The 18,746-nt window shown below is 45.1% G+C and overlaps 1 protein-coding gene across 1 annotated transcript; it reads right to left on the bottom strand.

Annotated features, from left to right (window-relative positions):
- Positions 1-4,246: 4,246 nt before the first annotated feature.
- Positions 4,247-16,630, bottom strand: MAP1LC3B (microtubule associated protein 1 light chain 3 beta). Its single transcript, XM_065899073.1, has 4 exons — positions 16,498-16,630; positions 8,496-8,551; positions 5,826-5,932; positions 4,247-4,696 (listed from the first exon to the last, which is right to left on the bottom strand). The coding sequence occupies exons 1-4, from the start codon at positions 16,535-16,537 to the stop codon at positions 4,522-4,524; spliced, it is 378 nt and encodes a 125-aa protein (XP_065755145.1). The 5' UTR covers positions 16,538-16,630; the 3' UTR covers positions 4,247-4,521.
- Positions 16,631-18,746: the final 2,116 nt, after the last annotated feature.

Genomic DNA, 18,746 nt, shown 5'->3' with positions numbered 1-18,746 from the left:
AGTGCATGTGCAGAGTGACGTCTCCAGTGAGGCCATTCCGAGTTGAGAGTGGTAAAACGTAAATGTGAGACACCAGGACACAAAGCATTCAGCTGCCGCTCCGTGAGACCTCTTCCCAAGTGAATCGCATACTTGAACTTGGGAATATTTGCTAGCAGTATTCTCTGATGAAATTTCTCTCCAGAAGCAACCACAGTCAGTGAGCCTAAAGAGCATTTGGCATTTCCTCAGAGGACGTCCTCATCAGCTAGAAACACAGATCAGACTGACCCTTTCAACTACTTATTTTCCTGAAATTGTGGGCTCAGTTTCCAAATGCTGTGGCAACCAGGTAGGTGTGGCACCAGCCACTTTGCTCTGTGTAGTCTGTCATATTTTAAGGTTTCTAACCCCATTTTTTATCTCCAAGAATGGGGAAAGTGGAATGTACAGATTGAAGTAGAATACAACGTTGGGATAAAACACTAATCTTTTTTTTTTTTTTTTAAAGCAGAACACTCAATTTTCTACCTTATTTTCTAATTTTTATTTTATGATTATATTGAACATTGGAAAGTGTATAAATGTTAAAAACTTCTAATTGCTAAAGAGCACTGAGAAAATGGGAGCTAGCACTTAGAATAATAAAGAAAAAGCTATTTTCTTGAAAGCAGACACGTGACTGGGTATTTTAAAAAACCAGCATCATTTGTCATCTCCAAAAAACTACACGAGTCAGCTTGTTAACACAGTAGTGAGTAGGTTCAGTATTTTAATTCACTGTTTAGAGTTCTAGGTCCTTTATCGCAAGAAGTCCACCTAGCTAGTTTACACGGCACACTACGTATGGAGATGCATAGCGGGTAGTAACTTTGCCTGACATTATGCAGCTGTAATGCGTTCCTGTTGGAGCACAGGCTGACCGAGGCTTGCATCTGTCCACTCACTGCAGTGTTGCTAGTGAGCACGTGCTGAGCAGGAAGTGGGCCACGCCCTCCTCGCTCCCTGCCGTTGTCACTCCTCCTGCTTCCGTGGTGGCTTATTTGATGCCTTGCTAGTTTTACACGCTGATAACTGATGGCGTTACGTGTTGAAGTCTTAAAGGTTGTAAGGGAAACCCTGACCCAGCTCAGCTCGACCACCCGTCCCAGTGGATGGGCCTGTGGAACCTGAGCGGGTTGGCCGTCCTTTCCAAAGTGCAGATGACTCCCAGTGAATGAGGCAGGGGACATTTAAAAGCCATGGGTTCTGAAGAGGCTCCGTTACTGAAAAGCCCCGAGGTTCTGAATCAAAGTGAGTTATCTTTAATCAACACTCGCAAACTACGTACTGTGCTGGTTGAGGCCAAAGGTCAATGTTACTACACTGTTATTGGAGGGAGGGGTGCGCCTGCCAGGTCACCCCGGTGTTAAGAAGCCCGTCACATGCGTAAAGTTCTTAGATGCACAAAGACAGGCTTTGGTACTGAAACTGAAGACCTCGTGTACACTCAAGAATCTTCCCAGCTTCTATTGGACATATTTTCTTTTTAGGAATGAAGGAAAATTCTCCCATTTTTGAGCCATTCTTTTATGTCAATTCTACAAAATTGCATGTAACTTTATAAATATTTTTAAAAGATATAGTTTTGTAAATATTTAATATTCTGCTAATTTGATTTTGAATTGTAAATGTCAAGTATTCTGTTTTTGGGGTTTTTATGTTTTATTATACTTTGTTAAAAAGGAAAAATTGTACATTTTTAGAATGTTTTTATGAGTCAATTTAATGTACTGAAAATAAAAATTAAAAAAAAGGAAGAGCAGTCTCTTTTTTTATTAGGTCTTTGTCTACGATAGAGTGTGAAGCACACAGCCTTTCGCATCACGATCCTCCAAACTAGGGAGTCTGTCCTTTCCGCCTTCTTCCCAGCATTGCAAAAGGGACACCCGGTCTTAAATCCATTTTCTGTCAAGTTTCCTAGGTGTTTAAGAAGTGTCCTGGCTGTGAATAGAAATGTGAATTGATTTGGGGTTGGATTAAAGATGCTCCAGCTCTCAGGTGCCCGTGAACAATCAAGGTTATCAGCATTACTAGCATTACTAGCATTATCAGCATTACTAGGTCAAGTATCCTTTGGACCTTTCCAAACTCATGATGAATGTGCCCTGCCACCTAAGGCCACGTCCTCTCTGGACTTGGGCTGGTGCTGTGCTCGCCCAGGACTGCGGTGCTGTCCTGAGCAGTGCCAGGCCCCAGAGGGAGAATTCTGGGGCTTTTTCCCCAGCAGGAGTCCCCATTTTCTCTTGGTCTTGTCGTCAGACCCGTGGTTACCCGGAGGAAAACGTGCACACGGTTCTCGGACTAGTCGGGTCCCCTGTCGGGTAAGTAGCATCAGGTGACACAGCTGGCCACTCCTGGCACCTGCTAGCAGCCCCTCTGTTTGGTCACTTCCAGGGCCTCTGAGGGTGGAGGGCACGTGCGCATCTGCTGTTTGTACTGTACGCGGCTCCCCGCACGGCCACCTCAGGTCCCATGTGCCGCACAACGCCCCGCACACTCTCAGTCCTTTCCGTGTTACACGTCTGTCCATTTAGATCAGGTTTTCAAGTGCCTGTTTCCACAAAACAAACACCTAGGTCGCTCCCCCATCCCTTCTCCCCATACTTTGTGGCACGTCTGTACCTTGAAGAGAATTGAGTTTTTTGAAGTCAGGACCTTGACCAATGCGAGCGAGGCGCTTATGACAAGGCAGAGACCTTCAGAGGTGGGTGTCCCTCCACCCTGGCACAGTGAAACCAGCCTCAGCACTCCTCATTAGAAAGGATATGACCCACTTGGCTGTGGATGGTATAGACTCCAAGTCTCAAATACGAATCCATTAAACTGAACTTTGATGACAGTTTTTAGTTGTGCCTTTATTCACCTTAGTTCGTTAAAAATGTACTTGTTTTAAAGATCCTATAAATAGGGTAACCACCCACTAATGTGGGATATAAGTAAGTCACCCCTCTCAGCATGGTACTTTTGTCTTTAAAAAGCATAGTTTCTTAAAGGAATCTTATCGGTCACATAGTAGTTACAAGAATGTCAGATATAATGATGTATACAATCTAAACAAGACAGGCTAATTAAGAATTTACATAATGTAAAAATATACATATTAAAAGTTAGCCACGTGGACAGATGCATGCATCGGGAAGAGTAGTTGATGGGGGTTGAGGGCCCATATGCGGTAATATTGCTTTTTCTTCCTCAGTTACGATAAATAACTGCCACTCACTGATACAAGTTTTCCACACACACGTCTAAATGCACAAGGGTAAATAAATGGCGACCTGCCACGTGTACAGTCTCAAGGGGGCCTGTGAGCCTTCTGTGACAGCTCTCACAAAACAGTGCATAGTGAACCCCATGCAGGTAGTAGGAAGCACTGGTTATTTATTCTAGTAGGACTTTGAAAATGCTTAACGTTTAACATTAATATCTGTGAAGAACATGTTTCCTTTTGCTATTTTCAAAACCGACATGCACACGGAGTGGGGGAATTCTGAGGACCGCTTGACCTAACTGTGATAACTGAAATACCCTTAAAGATGCTTTTTAATAACATATTTTAGTCACATACGTAACATAAAACACGGATCATCTACAGCTTTAAGCCAAAAGGTCGAGGAGGTGTATCTGAATTTTAATGCTTTTTGTTTCAGTATCCTGTAGCTTTCTACCTTTGTCCCAAAGAGTGAAACCCATGTAACTGCTTGTTTATTTACCAAAACAGGCACTATTTTGAGCTCTTAAGAGAATATTCAAAACAAAAAAAAAAAGTCATTCTCTTTCTCTAGGTCTTTTGAGAAACTTGACCAAAATTATAAATTATTCAAGGTTCCTGTTGAGCAGTGGTATTTTTCTGCGTTACTGCCTAGAGAACAAACCAAATGAAAACTTTGTGACAAGAGCACTGATGTGAAATACACTTACTAGCAATCAGGAACCCTGGACAGCAGCTCAGCCTTCTTATTTCCTATACACCCGCGTCCACCCTGCTTTCTGCCAGCTACTATGGCCAATGGGCTGGGGGTGGGGGTTGGCTGTGCCTGACAATTTAGGCTTAAAGATCCTCTTACGGACATTTCTCTAGTCGAGTAGAAACCCTTCTATACAAAGCTGGCAGGTTCTCTTCTCTAGAGAGAAGACTGAATGTGAATGTCTCTCTGAATGCTCAAATTGCAAGTTCCTTTTGGGGGAAAAACATTAAAATAACTTGAAGGTCTATTTTATTGGCAACTTAGAATGCAAAGTATTTTATTTTTAAACTTCTAAATGTGAAAACAAGACAGCTTAGGTTAAATAATGAAGTTTCCCAAAGCTGAATGTGCTCATTTGGAGCTCAGCTTTTCTGCCTGAAGTACAAAAAAACAACTTGCTAAAAACTCCTAGGCAGGAACACTACTGTTTTGATGATCTGTGATTAGGTGAACTGATCAATCTCAGTTGGTAACATCCCTTTTTTATTCCTTGGTAAGGGTTTAAATTCTAGAACAGACACATTTTCTTTTAGTCTTACACAGACAATTTCATTCCAAAAGTCTCCTGAGAGGCGTATACCATATACAGGAATCCATCTTCATCCTTCTCGCTTTCATACACTTCACAAATTGGCGTGGACACACTCACCATGCTATGTCCATTCACTAACAGGAAGAAGGCTTGATTAGCGTTGAGCTGTAAGCGCCTTCTGTTGAAAGAAAACGTTAAGAAATGCTGATACATCAATACCTAGGGAGAATGTGTAAAAAATATCACCCACCCTGGATCAATATAAAAGTATAAAGATTTTGGGCTTCCCTGGTGGTGCAGTGGTTGGGAGTCCGCCTGCCGATGCAGGGGACACGGGTTCGTGCCCTGGTCCGGGAAGATCCCACATGCCGCGGAGCGGCTGGGCCCGTGAGCCATGGCCGCTGAGCCTGTGCTCCGCAACGGGAGAGGCCACGACAGTGAGAGGCCCGCATACCGCAAAAAAAAAAAAGGTATAAAGATTTTGTAAATGCTGCTTTTGGCAAAATGAAATATATGCCTTACGATGACTTGAATGTTTCTTCTCATAAGACACAGGATGTTTTCTACGACTATATGCATGGTAAGTATTAATGATAATCCTTGCTAGATCATTCTTACTACTTTCCTGAGGCCAGTTTTATTTATTTATTTTGCTAATTAATTATTTATTTGTTTTTGGCTGCGCTGGGTCTTTGTTGTGGTGCGCAGGGCTTCTCACTGTGGTGGCTTCTCTTGTTGCAGAGCACGGGCTCTAGGCACGCGGGCTTCAGTAGTTGTGGCTCGCGGGCTCCAGAGCGCGGGCTCAGTAGTTGTGGTGAACGGGCTTAGTTGCTCCACGGCATGTGGGATCTTCCCAGACCAGGGCTTGAACCCCTGTACCCTGCACTGGCAGGCGGATTCTTAACCACTGCGCCACCAGGGAAGTCCTGAGGCCAGTTTTAAAACTAGTATGCTATCTGAGTAGCCACCAGTGTCTAATGTGATAAAAATAGTTCAAAATATAATTTACAAACTAAGATCTAAGCTGATGCAATTTATTACCATTGGACCACGTCTACATTCTCTTAACTTATTTTCCTATATAAAACTTTTCTGATTAAGAGACATCTACGTAGATGTTATGATGAAAGGATCGGAAGGGACTTGAGATCCAGCAGGTAAGAAATAGAAAAACTCAGAAGTGAAATGTCTTACAGTTTTATTAAGTTGCATAGATTTTTATCAGAGCTAGACTGACGATTTATCTGTAAGCCTGATGAAGAATGAGAAGTCACCCAAAGAAATAAAGTAAAAAGATGATTAAATACCTAATTATCTTGATGAGCTCACTCATGTTGACATGATCAGGCACCAGGAACTTTGTTTTATCCAGGACTGGAAGCTGCTTCTCACCTTTGTATCGTTCTATTATTACCTAGAAAAGAAGCCAGAAAAGTGATTTAAAAATAGCCATTAACAAAGAAAAACCGATAAAATACTTCCTATGTTGTAGCTGGCACATGCCAAAATGGGGTTTAAAACAGCACTTCTGTTCCTTATGAAATATGGTGCACAAGACAACATGGCTGCCGTCAGGGAGGGGCAAGGTAGCCCTGAGGTGGGGAAAGAAACTTTGCTATAAATTCTGGTATTTGGAACCATGAAAATATACTACCTAGTCAGAAAAAGACCCCAAGCCTTATAACAGCAGAGACGCTGGGTACCAGCTCTAAGTGTAAAGATCTGAATCTATGCCAGTTCTACTATCACCATTTCCTGCGACATGACGAGAGTCTTTGAATAAAACTTTTATTAAAAGCGTAAGTAAGATCTTAACTCTGGTAATAGACTCAAATCCTAAGTAAATATTTGAGAAGCAGAGACCATGATTAGCTGGTCTGGAGATACGTTTTTTTTTTGCAGAAGTCTCGAAGATCCTGCCATTTTGATAAAATATCCTTGATGAACTCTGCAGGGAACAAAAGTAGTTCCACATTATGACTTGAAATAAATCCATTAGCTCCTTGCCATGCTTCCTCCTTTCCATAAAGGAAAAAATTTTTTCTAGTTCTAAGCCACTTTACGTAGGCTCTGACAGCAAACTGGTGACTGCCCTTGAGCCTCAATACTACCTGTTTACTGCACCAGAGACATCCTTCCCCACACAGAGCAATTCTTTACCCTGCCATGACAATGAGAAGCTGTAAGATAGGAACGGAAAATCTTCAGAAGAGGGAAAAATGCCTGTATGTGTATTGTTGCACTGCACGGGGCCTACATGAGGTTCTGTGTAAGGCCTGGTCAAGCCGTCGTCACCCTCCTTGGTAAGATCAATAGCTTTATCTCTGAGGTGTGTTCAGAACATGGCATCTACAAGTATGAATGTGACTTCTGTAAAAAACCTAAAACTACTAGCAGAAAAGATGACTGTAGATATACGCAGACATTCGCATTTCAGAAGGAGGCTATGGAACAAATACTGGCAGACTGTTGGGCTGGCTATTTGTCTCCAGTGACTGACGAGTACCTGCTAGCAAAGAGACACAGCAGGTACTCAAAAGTGAAGAAAATCCTTGAAAAGGAAATTACCCAGAAGCCTCATCCCCAGGCCGTATGTTGGCCCTGAGTGTGAAGACAGACTGAAATTTCCAACCAGTCCAAGAAACGTATCTTCTAACTACAGAATCCTACAGTCATGACACTGCTGAGCAGACCCATCCTATTCTCCCTTCTGTGCACCTCACAACCCCAGCCCCACAGATCTTCCCATCTTCTTTTCCCCGACTTTGGTATGAGATGATCAATCAGAAAGCCAACCATGAATGCTTCTGCAGAATTCAGCAGTGGAGTTGCTTTGGAAGTGGTCTGTAAGAGGTAACAATCATGTCCCCAGAATTATGCAAAAATTTCCAACCACATGGGTGGATTCTCTTCCCATTGTACAGATGGGGATATGGCTGCTCCTCTCAGAATTTTAGTAATGAGCCCAAGATCACTTAGTAACCTTGAACCTAAGGCCTGAACTCAGCCACTGTCTGAAGCCAAAAGCTCCTTGACCATTTCTCTCTAGACCTAGTGCCTCAGCAGAAACCTATTTAAGGTCCACCACCAAAGGATCCAGGGCACACAGGACACTGCTGGCTGGGCACAGCAATAAGCATCTGAGGGCCTAGACATGACAGGAGCAGCATCTTTACTCAGTCTCCTGCAAAGAAATAAAATATAAGGAGAGCCTTCTTTCTCTGGGGCATCAAAGTCAGGCAGCCTGGAATGCGCAGTCACATTTAAATCTTGAGGGCTACCGATTTCCCACAGCAGTAGTCTCTGCTTGCTTCAAAAGAGGGTGGATACCAACTTTCACTGATAAAATACCAACAGATCTAGCCCCTCTATCCCTTCCCCCACAAGTAAAATACCCTTGATTTGTGAAGTGTGTAACATTAACACAGTAAACTCAGACTTAGGAGGAAACAGAATGTGATTAGATTAAACTGTAGATTAAGGTATCTCCATTCTAGGTCATGAAACTGACACACCAGTTGCATAGCTGAGGATTCCTATAGAAACCCATCAGGTAGGGACTTCCCTGGTGGTGCAGTGGTTAAGAATCTGCCTGCCAATGCAGGGGACACGGGTTTGATCCCCGGTCCAGGAAGATCCCACGTGCCACGGAGCAACTAAGCCCGTGCGCCACAGCTACTGAGCCTGTGCGCCCAGAGCCCGTGCTCCACAACAAGAGAAGCCACCGCATGAGAAGCCTGCACACCTCAACGAAGAGCAGCCCCCCATCACCGCAACTAGAGAAAGCCTGCGTGCAGCAATGAAGACCCAACGCAGCCAAAAATAAATAATCAAGCAAACAAATAAAAAATAAATAAATATAAATTAAAAGAAGAAACCCGTCAGTTAGTCGCACACAGCTGCACTGTACAGAAGCTGTGTTCAAGCCGTGCCCCCGGCCGCGTCCCTTAGTAACAACGGACGCGGAGACCACCTACCGGGATTTTGGTAGGATGCTGCTCCCGGATGAGTCGGACATCTTCTACTCTTTGTTCTGCAAAGGAAAGGACGAAACACAGGCGTTATTAAGGGCCAAAAATGCAGCTTCTTCCCTGCATTTTTACCTGGTGACTTCCATATCTGAATCCACCTATCCTTAGCTGTGGCAGAGCAAAGCAGTAAAGACATCTTCCCTAGAACTGAGAGAAACCAAACACTAACACTTCATGCCTGGCAAAGGTTGGTATACAAGATTAACATACAGAAATTGGTTGCATTTCTTTACATTAACAATGAGATATCAGAAAGGGAATGTAAGAAAGCTACCTTTTAAAATCACACCAGGGACTTTCCTGGTGACTCAGAGGTTAAGAATCCGCCTGCCAATGCAAGAGACATGGTTCGAGCCCTGGTCTGGGAAGATCCCACGTGCCGCAGTGCAACTAAGCCTGTGCACCGCAACTACTGAGCCCATGTACCTAGAACCCGTGCTCTGCAACAAGAGAAGCCACCGCAATAAGCCCACATGCTGCAACGAAGAGTAGCCCCGGCTCGCCACAACTAGAGAAAGCCTGTGCGCGGCAACAAAGACCCAACGCAGCCAGAAAAGAAAAAAAAAAAACCACACCTTAGGAATAAAGCTGACCAAGGAGGTGAAAGAGTTATACACTGAGAACTATAAAACATTAATAAAAGAAATTAAAGATGATTCAAAGAAACAGAAAGATATCCCACGCCCTCTGATTGGAAGAATATTGGTTTTTTTGGCTGCACAGCATGTGGGATCTTAGTTCCCCGACCAGGGACTGAATGTACACCCCCCGTATTGGAAGGGCAGAGTCTTAACCACTGGACTGCCAGGGAAGTCCCTGGAAAAATATTGTTAAAGTGGCCATACTACACAAAGCGATCTACAGATTTAATGTGATCCCTATCAAATTACCCATGATATTTTTCACAGAACTAGAACAAATAATCCTAAAATTTATATGGAACCATAAAAGACCCAGAATTCCCAAAGCAATCCTGAGGAAAATGAGCAAAGCAGGAGGCATACCCCTCCTAGACTTCAGACAATACTACAAAGCTACAGAAACCAAAAGTGTGGTACTGGCACAGAAACAGACATATGGATCAACGGAACAGAGCAGAGAGCCCAGAAATAAACCCACACACCTACGGTCAATTAATCTTCAACAAAGGAGGCAAGAATATACAATGGAAAAATGACAGTCTCTTCAGCAAGTGGTTCTGGGAAAGTGGGACAGCTGCACGTAAATCAATGAAGCTAGAACACACCTTCACACTATGCACAAAAATCAACTCAAAATGGCTTAAAGACCTAAATGGGAGGGAGGACAACCATAAAACTCCTAGCTAGACAAGCGCAGAGGTAAAACATTCTTTGACACACATCACTGCAATGTTTTCATAGGTCAGTCTCCCGAGACAGTAAAAATAAAAGCAAAAATAAACAATGGGACCTAATCAAACTTACAAGCTTTTGCACAGCAAAGGAAACATTAAAAAAGAACCGAAAAGACAACCTACAGCATGGGAGAAAATATCTGCAAATGATGCGACCGACAAGGGCTTAATTTCCAAAATATACAAACAGGTCATACAACTCAGCAAAACGAAGAACCCAATCAAAAAATGGGCAGAAGACCTAAATAGACATTTCTCCAAAGAAGACATCCACGAAGACATCCAATAGGCACATAAAAACATGCTCAACATCACTAATTATTAGGGAAATGCAAATCAAAACTACAATGAGGTATCATCTCACACCCATCAGAATGGCCATCATCAAAAAGTCTACAAATAGGGCTTCCCTGGTGGCACAGTGGTTGAGAGTCTGCCTGCCGATGCAGGGGATGCGGGTTCGTGCCCCGGTCCGGGAAGATCCCACATGCCACGGAGCGGCTGGGCCCGTGAGCCATGGCCGCTGAGCCTGCGCATCCAGAGCCTGTGCTCCGCAACGGGAGAGGCCACAACAGTGAGAGGCCCGTGTACCGCAAAAAAAAGTCTACAGATAACAAATGCTGGAGAGGGTGTGGAGAAAAGGGAACCCTCCTACACTGTTGGTGGGAATGTTAGCTGGTGCAGCTGCTATGGAGAACAACACTACGGAGGTTCCTGAAAAAGCTAAAAATAGAGCTACCATATGATCCAGCAATTCCACCCCTGGGCATATATCCGAAGAAAACTCTAACTCGAAAAGATATGTGCACCCCTATGTTCGCAGCAGCACTATTCACAATAACCAAGGCATGGAAGCCACCTAAATGTCCATCAACAGAGGAGTGGATAAAGAAGGTGTGTTACATACATACAATGGAGTACTACTCAGCCAAAGAGAATGAAATAATGCCATTTGCAGCTACGTGGATGGACCTAGAGATTATCATACAAAGCGAAATAAGTCAGAAAGAGAAAGACAAACACCATATGATATCAGTTGTACATGGAGTCTAAAATATGACACTAATGAATTTATCTACGAAACAGAAAGAGACTAACAGACGTAGAGAACAGACTTCTGGTTGCCAAGGCGGACCAGGGTGGGGAGTGCTGGATTGGGAATTTGGGACTAACAGATGCAAACTACTACATACAGAGCGGATAAACAACAAGGTCCTATTTTATAGCACAGGGAACTATATTCAATATTCTGTAATAAACCATAATAGAAAAGAAAAAAGATTCAGTGAGAATGTTGGTATGCCCCTTGCAAATATCTGGCACATAGTAAATGCTTAATAAATGCTAGCTGTTATTAAATAAAAAATGAGGGGCTTCCCTGGTGGCGCAGTGGTTGGGAGTCCGCCTGCCGATGCAGGGGACACAGGTTCGTGCCCCGGTCCGGGAGGATCCCACATGTCGCGGAGCGGCTGGGCCCATGAGCCATGGCCGCTGAGCCTGCGCTCCGCAGCAGCAGAGGCCACAGCAGTGAGAGGCCCGCGTACCGCAAAAAAAAAAAGGAAATAATGCCACTTGCAACAACATGGATGGACCTAGAGATTATCATACTAAGTAAGTCAGACAGAGAAAGACAAATATCATATATGGTATCACATGTAAAATCTAAAAAATAATACAAACGAACTTATTTACAAAGGGTCTGGAGAGCTTCCAGGTGGCAGGAGAGTGCAATCACCAAACTCTACGGAGACAGAAGCTCCCGTGCTCAGCACTCTTCCGGACCTTACCCCATGTATCTCTTCATTCAGCTGTTCACCTGCTACGCTTTAATATCCTTTGCAATAATCTGATAATCTAGTAATTAAAGGCTTTTCCTGAGCTCTGGGAGCCACTCTAGTAATTTAATCAAATACAAGGTGGTCTTGGGAAACTGATTTATAGCTAGTCGGAGCAAGGACCTGTACCTGCAATTAGCCTTTGGTGGGGGGCGGGGGGGGCTGTCAGGTGGGACGGAGCCCTTAACCTGCTGGATCTGGGGCTATCACCAGGTAGTGCTAGGATTGAGTTAAACTGGATGACAACTAGCTGAATTGCTCGTCTGGTGTCAGAAGTGAGCGGCAGTGTTTATGGAGTACTGCAGAGCAGAGGGGACACAAAGGAAGAGTTTTCCTTTCTATCATCCTTAGAACCCCGCTCTATTTCTAGGGGTGTCATGGATACTTCAGCATTTCTCTCAGCCCTAAGACCTGTCCCTATGTCTGTCCTACCCCAGAAAAGACGCTCTACCATCTACACTTAGCTATCAGCCATCTTCACAACAAAAACCTCCATCTTGTCAGAGTAGATTTCACAAGCAAGGGGAAATCAGAATTTAATTAATTCACTGTAGCCAATAAATAGTAAGTTTAATACACCCCGAAATGTTTCACATTTAAAAGCTCATCCAAAAAAATTTAAAAGGTTCAAGGAATCATTCAGGCATAAGGGGGAGAGAATTTGTTATGCAAGGAAAACAGGTTTATTTTGGTGAGTGGAGCAGGAAAAAACAAAATGGGCTCTAAATGTGGGGCTTCAAAGTCCAACTACAGCGTCAAAAGTTTTCTTTATCTTGATTTATCCCCAAAATATGATCCAAAAAGGAAGGTAAAAATGATTATTTTCATTAAAGGTGGGACAACAGAGGAAGACAAGTGACTTCCCTAAGGTGAAAAGAGTAGTACCAAAGTCCTGCAGGAATGTCTTTAGCATCCTGGCCAGTTGTAATGAAAATCCAGTGGTGAGCCCAGAGTGATTAAATAAATATGGTATATGCTGACGCCTAACTCTGAATAGAAGGCTGTTTTTAGAAGCCAACAGTATATTTAACAAAAGCATTACCAACGCCACTGGATCAAAGGCACACGAGAGCACTTCTTTTACCCAATTATTTTCTTAATGCTGTGATGATCTGTTTATCATTTGCCTTTCTCAACAGACTGCCCCTGGCAGTCAGGGATCCAGCTCTAGTCATGTCTGTATTCCCCAGGGCTCAGGCTTGTACATGGATGATATACTTCCCCAGATTCCTCTTCCTGTCTCTAAGAACGCTTATAAGCCTTACAAAAATAGAAACTAGGAGTCTAAGGTGTCTTATTTGCAAAGATGCTTTGAGATAGATTCCCTAGGGCATTTAAAGTAAGGCTTACATATATTTTCCAGGATTTAGTTCACTGAAGTGGAACCATAAATATTTTCCCCAATATGCCTATAAATAAAAAACATAAAATTCCACCCATCAGTGAGTGACACAGCGTAAGAGCAGGGAGTGTTACCTAGGTGTTGGCATAAATCTCCTTCTCCAGTCTCCCTGTTACATAGCTGGAGCTATTTATTCTAGACCATCACATGAACTTCCGAAACATGCAGACCTTTTGTTATTGATGGTGAAGCTTAAGATCTAGGTTTAACATTGAATCTCAGCAGAATGATGTCTAGGAGACAGATCTGTTATTAAACAAACTAGGGCAACCCTAGAAGAAAATGGAGTGAGATTATGACATTTGAGAAGACTGAATCCAAAAATGTTTGCTCAAATACAACTTCTGAAGTTGATAAAAATTTTCAAACCATTTGTAAGGAAACACTATTGCCTCTTGACTCAGAGTGTTGGCCCACTTCATGTACTGGAAATGATGGCTACCTACTGGAGGACAGAAGAATTCCTATCAGAAGGGTACAAGTCCAGACTCTGCCACTAGGTGGACCATGATTTCCACCTCTCAGGGCCCCACCCAGTTTCTTTGGCCACAAAAGTAAGTGGTTGTTTTGGGCGAGCCCTAAGATTCATCTCAACCCTTTTAACCCTGGTAGAATATATCACAGCAGAGATATACTCAATTTTTAATTAACCTAAACTCACTCACTTGGGAACAGTACTGTTCAAGCTAACTGGGGCTGGTCTTAGTGTCTATAAAAAAGGTATCTCCAGGGCTTCCCTGGTGGCGCAGTGGTTGAGAGTCCGCCTGCCGATGCAGGGGACGCGGGTTCGTGCCGCGGTCCAGGAAGATCCCACATGCCGCGGAGCGGCTGGGCCTGTGAGCCATGGCCGCTGAGCCTGCGCGTCCGGAGCCTGTGCTCCCCAACGGGAGAGGCCACAACAGTGAGAGGCCCACACACCGCAAAAAAAAAAAAAGGTATCTCCAAACAACTTATTTCCCTCATTTACTGTGTTACAAATCTCTGAAAATTGTCAGTGCTGATTACCATAATCAGTAGCAAGGAAAGGCAGTAGCCATTAAATGATGTGATATTTTTCTGCAAAATGACTATTTTTTTAAAAATTATTTTTATTTATTTATTTGGCTGTGTTGGGTCTTCATTGCCGTGCGTGGGCTTTCTCTAGTTGCGGCGAGCAGGCGCTACTCTTTGTTGAGGTGTGTGGGCTTCTCACTGTGGTGGCTTCTTGTTGCGGACACAGGCTCTAGGCACGCGGGCCTCAGTAGTTGTGGCACGTGAGCTCAGGAGTTGTGGGTCACAGGCTCTAGAGCGCAGCCTCAGTAGTTGTGGTGCATGGGCTTAGCTGCTCCGTGACATGTGGGATCTTCCTGGACCAGGGCTCGAACCTGTGTCCCCTGCATTGGCAGGCGGATTCTTAACCACTGCGCCACCAGGGAAGCCCTGCAAAATGACTATTAAAGAGCCCTTTTAAAAAAAAGTGGGGGGACGGGGGTAATCCTAGGAGTTCTCTTCACAAGGAGAAAATTTTCCTTTTTTATTTTATCTATGAGAAGATGCATGTTAGCTGAACCTATTATGGTAATCATTTCACAATATATGTAAACCAAGCCATCATGCTGAATACCTTAAATTTATACAGTGATGAATGTCATTTCTCAATAAAAGTAGAAAAAAAAGAATCAGAGTCAGGAGACCAGGGAGAAAAAAAGGAGGAGTGGGAGTAAAGGTGAACAAAGAGGAAACTCCACAAATACACTAATGGAGAAAAAAATGAGGCATACCTGCTGGTCTACCCTCAAGGCCACAGGCACCAGGGGAATTCCTTCTAATTCGCTATTTTATTCTCATTTATTCTCACTTTTATTCTAGTTATTCCTCACCTTTCCTACTCTTACCACCTACTCTTCTTGAGCGATTTTTCTAGATAACCTAAAAATACTCTAAGCAAAAAGAAAGTAACTATAGTATTGGTCATGAGAAAATGGGCATCTTTCCCATACAAATGTCCCCAGTTAGCTTTCAATGCCACAGTCTGTAAGGACAGAAGCCAGATACAACGGCAAATCTGCTCTAAATGCTGTTCTCATGGCTGCATATAAAGTAAGCAATATTCATGAGTATCAACTTGAGTTCATGAAAGTCACTAAAGAGAAAATTTCTTTAAAAAAAAAAAAAAGACACGTCTAAGTTTTGCTAACCAACCGCTTCAAGAGGCGGAAAGGATATGCTCCACAGGTCAACGTGAATTTCATCTACTGGAGCTTCCAAGGCACAAGAAACAATTATCAATAACCAGATCCACAAAACCATATCCTAGCTCAAGTGAAGGCTCGGCTCCTTCTAGACTCCAGGAAACTAGACAAAAGTAGACGAAAGCGATACTTACTGCTCAAGCTCCTAAAGATTAGAGCAGGAAGGAACGCTGGTGCCGCCCTACTCCACCTGGCCTTCCAGGGCTGAGATAAACAAGCCCTACACAGCGATATGCGAGGAGGCCACGTTGTTACTGCAGAACCGTCTTGCTTAAAGGGAGCACCAATCACTTCCTTCCCATGGGTTTTGTGGAGGAGTAAATATTGAGATGGTGTCACCTCCAGTTTCAACCAAATGCCAGCAAGCTAACTGGGGATTCTAGCCTGAACTGGGAGAGAACGGATTCGCCGCTGCTGTCAAAGAATGCTGTCGCACGCCGGTTAGAAGAGCCACCCACCCTAGCTCTTGTGCCACAAATAGGACCAAGACGTCCCGGCCACGCGGGGCTGCAGGGGAAGGGGCAGGCGTGAGGAGGCGCGGCCTCGGAGTCACTCCTCTCCACGGAGGGCCTGACGCGTAAAGGGACCAGGTGTGACCCGGACGACGCACCAGAAGACGACTGCCTTGCACCCCCGCTGCCACCACTTCCGAGAACCTGTCCCAGCCCGACGCCCGGGCCAGCCTCCCCTACAAGGAGGGCACCCCCTGCGCGGCTCGCGCTCGTCTCGTCGTGGGGACCTAACACCCCAGGGCTGGAGGGCTGACGGGCCCCGAGCCCACAACCCGCCCGGCCTCCCGGGGCCAAAAGGTGATTCAGCAGCTCCGCGCCAGTGCACCCTCGGCCCCTCGGCCCCCGCGCTCCGGCCACTCGGGCCCGCAGTCCCCTGGGCCCGGCAGCCCTCGGCCAGTCAGGCCCCCGCCTCGGCCCTTCGGCCGCCCGGGCCCGGCCCTCCCGCAGCCCCCGCCTCAGCCTGGCTCAGCCCCTCAGCCCTCGGCACCTCGGCCCGTCCGCCCTCTCCGGAGCTCCTCCGCCAGGGCCGGCCCCACCGCCTCGACCCCTCAGGCCCCCGGCCCTCCGTCAGCGGCCGGACCCGCGGCACCCACCGAAGGTTCGGCGCTGTTTGAAGGTTTTCTCCGACGGCATGGCGCGGCAGGCTGGGCGGGGGCGGCGAGGTGGAGAGTCCCGGCGGCTCCAGGCGGTGGCTGAGACGGTTCCGACTGTGGCGACAGCGACGGCTCTTGTGTCTTCTCAGCCCGCAGCCGCGTCAGATGACCTGCGCGGCGTCCCGGGGGGCGGGGCCAGGAGCGGGCCGCCGCCGTCGCCATGGCGGGCGTGGCGGAAGCAGGACGAGCGCCGCGCCCGGGGAGGGGTCGGGGCTGGCGGGAGTCGGGGCGGTCGGCGGCCCGCGTGGGGAGCGCGAGCGCTGGATCGGCCTGTGACCCGCGGAAACGCGCCGCGGAGACACGCACGGTGCTGCCCCTGCGGCCGAGCTTCCGCGACTCGGCCGCGCTCCTGTTCCCGGTGCCGGTTCTGATGCCTGGTGATGTTTGCACCTGAAAATAAAGGGGTGTTGTGCCCCTGCCTCCTTTGGGGCTGCTGGTGCTTTTCCGCCGGCGGCTTTTTGTGTCTTTGTTTTCGTTGGCTTCCACGTCAAGTACGTCTCAGTTTTCTCCTCTTTTTTAAGGAAACCGTCCACTGGTAACTTCCGGCACGCATTGTCCCAACTAGGAAAAGAACCGCAACTGTGTTATTTCAGGTTATGGTCGGTAAAGTCCGGCCCTGGAGAAAGTCCGTGCCCTGAGCTCAGCATCCGAACTCAGGTAACTCAGGTGGTCGAATGAGCCCTGGGCATCACCTTCGCTGACAGGGCGCGGGCCTGCCCACACCTGGGCAGGGTTCACTGCCTTTCATTCATCTCTGCTGGTCTCAGATACGGAGTCTTACCCGTGTTCACACCGCTCAGTCTTTAAAACACTAACTAGCTGAGCTACCTTGAATACGTAACCATTTTTCTCAGTCTCCGACTCGTGTGTAAGAGGGCCATACTATTTTAGAACTCCAAGTGCTTTCTGAGGAGCAAATGAAAGGAGCCTGGTAGAATATAGATACTACGCAACGTTTAGTTATCAAATCAGTTATTGCCCAACTCAAACATCTGATAAACAGGTATCTGAATGAACAGCACGTGATTCTTTGGCTGTTTTTGCTGTTTAATATTTCATACTTTGAAAGTATTTTCCCCTTTTTAAGTTTGTAAAAGCCTTTCTTAAAATGTCTGTTTCATAAAGTAATTGGATTGTGCTAATATACAGTTATTATACAAACGTACAAAACCTACTAAAATATATTTCTCAAAGGGGTTCCAATGCACCTGGAATTTCTTTCTCTACAGAGTAGCCAAGTATCTTCTATAATTAGCTGTCAGAACAGTGATGTTAGTTGTAGCTCTGTACTGTGCCGCTATTTACAAAAGAAAAGTGCATTTGTGCATATGTCACTTTCCCAGGTTTTTTTTTTTTCTCCTCTTTCTGTCACAGTTCTTTACCTTAAAAAATCTCTAATAGTGTACAGTTAATAAAGATGACTTAAACATTCTGTCTGCTTTCCAGTATTCCAAAGGAAGGTTTTAAGCTCCAAGTGTACTATCTTGGTTGTTTTTGATTTATTCTGTGAAGATTAGGGGGGCGCGGGGAAATCCAGTAAGTGTACCTACCCTCTGCCAGACACAGAATGATCAGTTGCGTAGTCTTAAATGAGAGCGTAGACTGTGTATTGCTTTCTTTTCTGGGTTTTTATGATATTGAGTATTGACTGGTGAGTGCTTTTTTGGCTTAATTGGTAGTTTGTCAGAAATGGACTTTTTGTTCCCTTGCTGGACAACTGTTCCAAATGCAAGAGGAGTGGAAAAAAAAAATCGATATCAGGCATCTGGAGCTGGGGGCAGGGGAAGGAGAGTTTCATATTTTCCCAGTCCCTTAGGCATCCATAAAGCTTTACCAAATAACCTCAGGCCTTGGGTTCACTGCCCCAGGGATTACCTCAAGGGCTGTGATAGAGATGGGACAGGATTACTCTTTGTGATTTTCAAGTACTGAAGTGCACATTTACAGTGATTGCTATGCTATTATCTCCACTTTCTACTTGAATCTAAAACCACACTTCCCTATAGGTGTCTCAGAAAAATCACCCAGAGCAGTTGGTGTGTAAAGGTGTCTCATGAGCATGTAAGAACAACATATTGAAATAAAATATAAATTATATTTAGTTTACTAATTTAGTCATATGCAAATAATATCAACCAAGGAGTACCATAACTTCATGTAAAATTTGAAAACAAGTGTGCTTGAGTGTA

Source organism: Phocoena phocoena, chromosome 20 (genome assembly GCF_963924675.1).
Source record: "Phocoena phocoena chromosome 20, mPhoPho1.1, whole genome shotgun sequence".
Lineage (NCBI taxonomy): Eukaryota > Metazoa > Chordata > Mammalia > Artiodactyla > Phocoenidae > Phocoena > Phocoena phocoena.
The sequence above is the reverse complement of the archived record's forward strand: the minus strand, read 5'-3'. Positions and strand labels throughout refer to the sequence as shown.

Bases quoted from the DNA above. Each gene is read 5' to 3' on its own strand.
- MAP1LC3B (XM_065899073.1), bottom strand. From the start codon at position 16,537: ATGCCGTCGGAGAAAACCTTCAAACAGCGCCGAACCTTCG. The intron at 8,552-16,497 runs GTGGGTGCCGCG...TTTCCTTTGCAG, and splicing joins CAAACAGCGCCGAACCTTCG to AACAAAGAGTAGAAGATGTC. The intron at 4,697-5,825 runs GTATTTAATCAT...TTCTTTCAACAG, and splicing joins GAGCTCATCAAGATAATTAG to AAGGCGCTTACAGCTCAACG.